Here is a 6,836-nt window from a genome sequence, read left to right on the forward strand (position 1 = left end):
GTTTATATTAAAAAAAAAAGAAAGAAATATTAAAAGTTAACAGTGGTTTCCCTGAGGAACACAGTCACCCATACTCGTATTTTACTTTTCACATTTTTTCTGTCTTCTCAAATGTCCAAAATGAACACATATTAATTTTCAACTTAGAAGTAAAAACCCAGGGGCGCCTGGGTGGCTTAGTCGGTTAAGCGTCCGACTTTCGCTTGGGTCATGATCTCGCGGTTCGTGGGTTCGAGCCCCGCGTCNCTCTGAATACATTAGGATATGCTTCCCATATACTCAATGTTCCTAGATTCCTCATTTAGCACAGGAAGATGTGGTTCATAACCCCGACTGGGGCCTTCCCCTCTTGACTCTGTACCTTTGGNCCCTTCTCAGATCATGCTTTTCTCATCCGGAACCTTTCTGCCAGTGAAGGACACCTAAGAAAGGAAACCCACTTCCACGTACCTAATTATATTGGGTCACTATCAAAAGAGGTCAGTGGCTTTCAACCCTGGTTGTATGTGAGAATCACCCAAGGAATTTAAAATAAAATAAAGCGAAGCCCAGGAATCGCTTGTGATTTCATTGGTCCGGGGTGAAGCTTGGACATCCATTTGGTAAAGCTCCCGAGGTGATTGTAACGTGCAGCCCGAGTGGAGAGCCACAGAGGTAAGCAAAGATGCAGAGAAACAGAGTAATGCTTTCTTCGGCTGAAATCAGTAGAGTAACATGGGCCCCGACATGTCGGGATGGACCCCGACACCATGCTCCACTGACCTCTGAGATACCCACCAGCTGCCAGCTATTTGTGTGTTAAATGTCACAGCCCGAAGACCACAGAGCACATCACCACCTTTCAGAGTCATCATGTGAATGACCTCATGGGATGGGCGGCCCCCAAGATGATGCTCAACATTCCTTTTCCTTTCCTTCCAAATTCGCTTGTGTGAAGGCCACTGCTAAAATGCAGCTCTGCTAGCTGGAGGGGTAACGCATGAAGCCACGAGCCATGCTTACGCTGGTGCCTGGAAAAGGACAGAATGCTGAGAGAATGGGCCATAGGACAGGCAAGTTTGTCATCTTTCTGTTTTTAGATCGAGTACTAAATTTGTTCGGCAAGGAGCAAGCAGTGTTTTATTCTGTTTGTATAGTGAACAAAATCCCGACCTTCTTTTCCCCTGTGAACATGATTTTGACAGTTGTAGATTTGAGCGACTCGCGTATCTGCTGCCACTTCTGTCATGAGGTCAACCCAATGGCCACAGACTGAATTCCTGGGAGCAGGTTCTGAGATGGAGAGCAGAAGATGGGTGGTGGTGCCGTCCTAACAAGGCTTTAGCTTACCCTTCAGGGAGCTCTGAAGTCGGCAGGGCCTTTTAGAGTTATCCCGTTGGGGTTAAGGGGGTTGTGCCTTTATACCCTGTAACGAGCTGTCATTGGATGTGAGCTGCTCTGTGGAGGGAGCAGGGCCTGAAGCCAGGCCGCTCTCCTCGGCCAACGACCTTCCCAGCAGCTGAAGGGACAAGCCCTTTGGTGCTGAAGGGGGGTCTGGGTGGCACAGCACAGCAGCCCCACTAGCCTTTACCACAGTGGCTTCCTTGTTTAGCAAGAATAGCCCAACAAGCAGGACTGGACTGGCCGAGGCGGTGGCCCGGGTCGCAGGCGCCATTCCCTTGCCCTCCCCTCTGCTGTCACGCTCTTACATTCTCCTGGTTGCACGCAGATGACAATCCGGCAGCGGCCCGGGCACCTATGTGGTCGCACCCAGTCTTTACAGACGAGGAAGAGAAAGAAGGTGGATGGCAACAGTGGTCTGGAATCGAGAGAATTTGCTGCACACACGATGTCGCTTTCCGTACTGCAGCGATGGGCTTGCTAGAGCTCGCGGAGCGGAGGATGCCTCTGAAGCAGCTAAAACAGCAGGCTTATTTTTACGAAGCCAAGGCTTTGTTAAGCACCTCACCTCCTACAAGCACCAACGCTTGCTTTGGCTCTGCCTCCAGAGACAGACTTTTCTTTTTTTCCTTTTTCTTTTCTTTCTTTTTTTTTTTTCTTTCCTGCCCTCAAACTCCTATTTACTCTCTCTGGGCAGCTGCAGCAAGGAACAGTCAAACTCTAATAAATTAGGTACAGAAACAAATGAAAGCTTCGTGGGGGAGGTTGCTCGCGGACCTGTACTGAGCTGAGGTGGGCATCGCCCCCCAGGGCAGTCAGTACACAGCCGCATGTTCGAGCCCACACGGGGCAGCGCCGAGACGGTGGAAAGGACCGCAGTGTGAAGCCGCCTTCTGACTCGCTCAGAAAACAGGAGCGAGGCTCAGAGCCCACAAGGCCCCAGACTCCAGCTCATTAAAAAATCAGTGGCTTTCTCTATTTAATTTTTGAATAGGTGAGACACCCACATGATTCAAAGCCGAATGTATAAAAAGAGCTATAAAATCGGTGTTTATTAAGGGGCCTCTTATTTGTGGCGGTCAGCAGGGTGCAGAGCTGTGCTCGTCTGTCACCTGTGTCTTCCAGGAGCGTCTGCTCTGAGAGGCCAGCGTGAGTCATATTTTTTTTCATCTTTATTGTTTTGTACTTACTGAAAATAATACCTGCTCCTTGTAAAGTAGTTGAACTTTGCATAAATGACTGGCTGTTCAAGTAGAGGTTTTCCGTAATCCTATACCTCAGAGATAACTATTGCCAATTGTCTTGCATTTCTTTCTTACATATACAAACATATGGGGTTTTTTAATAACAGTAAAAAAGAATTCCACTCTAAGTGCTATTTTCAGCTTTTTTTCTATATAAACATACAGTGCTGAAATCCCTAATTATGTAGAGATTGGACAGCAGCGTAGCATTCCGGGTATCTGTACCGTAATTTATTTATCCAGTTTTATTTGGAATTTTTAAACATCTGTCATACAGCTCTTCTAGTCGGCTTCTTTATTGCTTGTAACTGATTTCCCTCGCATTCCGGGGTCCTCCTCTCTGGAGAAATGAATGAGAAATCAGTAAGGGAAGCTTCATGGGGGAAGGTCTGTACGTAGAGGCAAATGAGACAAACAGGTCAGGTTGCCTTGAGCAGGTAACAATGAGGGATTAAAGGGAGATCAAGACAGGTTGGAATGGAATGAATGTTGACACCTGGACGTTGAGTCGTTACATAGCAAAGTCATTATGGCGGGAAGTGGCATGCTTTAGTTGAACCCCAGCTTGATATCAATGAACAATACAATTGTCAAATACTTGGCTATTTACAAGTATTAGCAGTCCTAGGCTGCTAAAATGGCAGCCCATATCAGAGCGGGCAGTAATCCCATCGTCATCCACACTGGTCAGATCACATCTGATTTCACAGGATCAGTACAAATATCCATAAGAGAGAGAGAGACAGAACAGGAAGGGGACTATCATCATCTCATAAAAGTAACTGCTGTAGGATTGGGACATCTTCAGTCTGAAGAAAAGAAAAGTAAGGGGAGATGGGTTAACTGTCTTTAATAAATGTGGACTGTCACATGGAAAAGGTACTGAACCTGTGTCACCCCAAATGGTGNCACAGAAATTCCTTGTCTTTTGCTAACGGGTCTTCTAAAAAGTTTAAACATATCAGAGATTCCCTGATGGAGCTTCCTTTCCATTATTTTTTCAGCCAACACTTTCTACATAAATCGTACAGAGGTAAAATTCAACCTAGTCCTTGCCGAATTTCATAAACTCTTGATTAGTAGGATTTGAGATAATGAGACCTGATTGTACACTGCTTAAGAAAGGTTTTCAAATACTTTAATCTCTTTCTTCCTGTTTATTTCTTAATCCCAAGCCTTTGACCACCATGTGCCCTCAACTCCCACTGAAGCGGAGAACACACAGAAAACCCACACGAAAATGTAAATCTGAGAAATATGCGTGGTTGGTTTAAAAAGAGTAAGAATTAACATTTAAAGCAATGGTAATTTACTCTGATCTGTAATTTTGAGCTCCTGTGCTGAAATTGCTCATTTGGAAATTACCAAGTGCTTGGGTCTCATTTGTGATCTTCTTCCTGCATACACCCAGCACACAAAGGAGTCATAATGACTGGCTGAGTCACTGCTGCCATCTCCCTGATGCATGCTCTCCAAATGTCAATACCATTTTCTCTGGTGCGGTGACGAAGATTCCCAACCGTAGCTTGCTTTCGCTATAGGACGAGGCCTGGAATGTGTTCAAAGGGCACCATCATCTTCCATTCTCGACTGCTCCAGTAGCCAAACTGTCATGCCACAGATCGTTCTGGCTTTGCAGATCATTCCCATTACCCATTTCCGTTAGTTACTACCTAAATATAAATGGAAAACAATTTAAATTTATGGGAATAAGGGAGCTGCTTTTGACCATATCTGAGTAAAATGGTGTCTGTACTTGATGAAATGATATACTCAGATTATAGATTCCTACCCAAAGCAAAAATAAAGGCATGATATCATGTTAGAGACGTAAGTTCTCTACAAGACCAGTACGTGGAAGACCCTGTGCTGTTCTGTGGCTCCTACTTTAAGATACACTGCTCTTCCCAACTTCTCAAACGCCACCTCCTAAGGGGTTACCCAGAACTCAGCATCACATCTTCTCTGTCTTTCCCATTCAGTATAGATCCAGGGTGTTAGTAGTTAATAGCTGTCTGATGTAAATTAACTAAAAAGAAACCAAGAATCCCTGGTAAATTTAATTAAGAAAGGGGAAGAACTCAGGAAGACTTCACGTGATTGAACTTTTTCATAAAACTGTGATCAAAGGACCAGTATGATATCTTTGTTATACACTGTCTTTGTCAGGTTTTCTGAGGGCTGTTTTACATGAGAGACATAATTTATCTTGTTGGATAGTCATATCCATGTAAGAATCAGCCATGTTATAATAAGGTTCTATCTCTTCTGAAGCTATTTCTTTTTTTGTAAATTTATTTGTTTATTTGAGAGAGAGAGAGAACATGAGCAGAGGAGGGACAGAGACAGAATCCCAAGCAGGCCCTGCGCTATCAGGGCAAAACCCAATGCGGGGCTCATTAACACGAACCTTGAGATCATGACCTGAGCCAAAATCCAGAGTTGGACGCTTAACCGACTGAGCCGCTTAGGCGCCCCTCTACTGAAGCTATTTCTCATTCCAAAGAATGTTTAGTGGAAGATGAAAGACATGAGCTGCAACAGGAAACACTGAGGCCAGAAACAAGGAGAAAGCTTTGGCATTCAGGCCATCCATAGTTTGATAATGCACGTCAATAAAAAGTTAGGTACTAAATAATTCAGCTGTGACTGCTTAAGTCTGGGCTTGATAAACGCCCAGCCTGGGGCCCACAGGTTCNAGAGAGAGTGCAAGCACGGGAGGGGCAGAGAGAGAGGGAGACACAGAATCCAAAGCAGGCTCCAGGCTCGAGCTCTCAGCACAGAGCCTGATACGGGGCTCGAACTCACAAGCTGAGAGATCATGACCTGAGCCGACGTCGGACACTTAACCGACTGAGCCATCCAGGTGCCCTTAGATTCTTCTTTTAAAGCAAGATAGCCATGCCAGCTGTCTGGATGGGTAAGGCTGGGGTTATGAGTAAGCCTGCTTTCCACAGTGGGTAAGATTCAAAGGGACCCAACGGACTATAATAGAAACTCAGGAGAACCTTTAATACCTACAGGAAGATTTTGAAAAAAGAGAAACGTCATCATAGCTGTTCTTCCTTCTTTCAGGCTTCTCCATTCTCCAAGCCATCATGGAAGCCGCAGTGCAAAACAACTGGCAAGTGACAGCACGGTCTGTGGGAAACATAAAAGACGTCCAAGAATTCAGGCGCATCATTGAAGAAATGGACAGGAGGCAGGAAAAGCGATACTTGATTGACTGCGAAGTCGAAAGGATTAACACAATTTTGGAACAGGTACATTTGAGATTTATTCTACCCCCAGCCGATGTGTTAAATCATCAACCTCAGGCAGTTCCCGTCTCTGCTAATAAATTAAGTAGCCAACGGACTAGATTTGCCAACAGTTTTTGATAGTCTCTCTAATCTCTCTTTTTTCCTCCCCAGTGGCTGCAGGGGGGGAAAAAAAAAGAAAAGCAAATCTAAGCTCTTGAAAATTGCATACCATGATTAATCTGGAAGTCTCTGCAATTTAATGCTACCTATCAGATAAACACACCCTTGCACACCTCTGCCTCATAGAGAGCTGACTGATTCAAAGTAATCCCCTGCCTTTTCCATACCTTCTGCCCAGCAGGGGACAGACAGAGATTAGGCAGGGCAGAGGGGAGGGTTTTGTTTCAGGGGCCTAGTCACAGACTGTCAAGACAGCATTCCCTAGGTTCAAATGTGTGGGTATTTTTGTAGAATATAACCTCTGGTTCCAGAGACAGAGAGAGTGTGTAGACCACTGAGAGAGTAAGATGCATGTGAAGGGGCAGGGGCGGGGGGGGAGTGTTTATGGTTTTTAAAATGTGAACAAATCAGGAAAGAATTAAGCTGGGGGAAAATACCATTCAGTGGGCCAAAATGCATACATTACGGAGCTCGGATATTTAAATTTAAGACTAAAAAATATTAGAAGAAACATTTCACCCTAAGCCAGATGGATGCTCTGTTTGGAGTGAAGAGTCCAACTGAAATGTGATGTAAGTGTATTCTTTTCCTTGGAAGTCTCAATTTTCCAGTTAATAACAAAGTGCCTATGTTGCCGTAAACAAAACTGTAGGGGAAACATTTCCATTCTAATTCGATCCCAGTGTACTTGGGGGCCACGGCTGCTTCAGAGATTGAAATTAGAGTGAGCAGCCATTGCCTAGGAGAGCTGTTTTATAGCAAATTAAATATTAACAATTTTTCAGATATG

General features: G+C 44.7%; 1 protein-coding gene across 1 annotated transcript in view; it reads left to right on the forward strand.

Moving 5' to 3' along the window:
* GRIA3 (glutamate ionotropic receptor AMPA type subunit 3) overlaps positions 1–6,836 on the forward strand; it is a 273,791-nt gene that overhangs the window by 130,689 nt on the left and 136,266 nt on the right. Inside the window, exon 5 of the mRNA XM_077763473.1 lies at positions 5,700–5,887. Coding sequence (XP_077619599.1) covers positions 5,700–5,887 — 188 coding nt within the window. The remainder of the gene's footprint in view (positions 1–5,699; positions 5,888–6,836) is intronic.

The sequence above is a fragment of the Crocuta crocuta genome, unplaced genomic scaffold (genome assembly GCF_008692635.1).
Source record: "Crocuta crocuta isolate KB4526 unplaced genomic scaffold, BGI_CrCroc_1.0 scaffold482, whole genome shotgun sequence".
NCBI classification, from domain to species: Eukaryota; Metazoa; Chordata; class Mammalia; order Carnivora; family Hyaenidae; genus Crocuta; species Crocuta crocuta.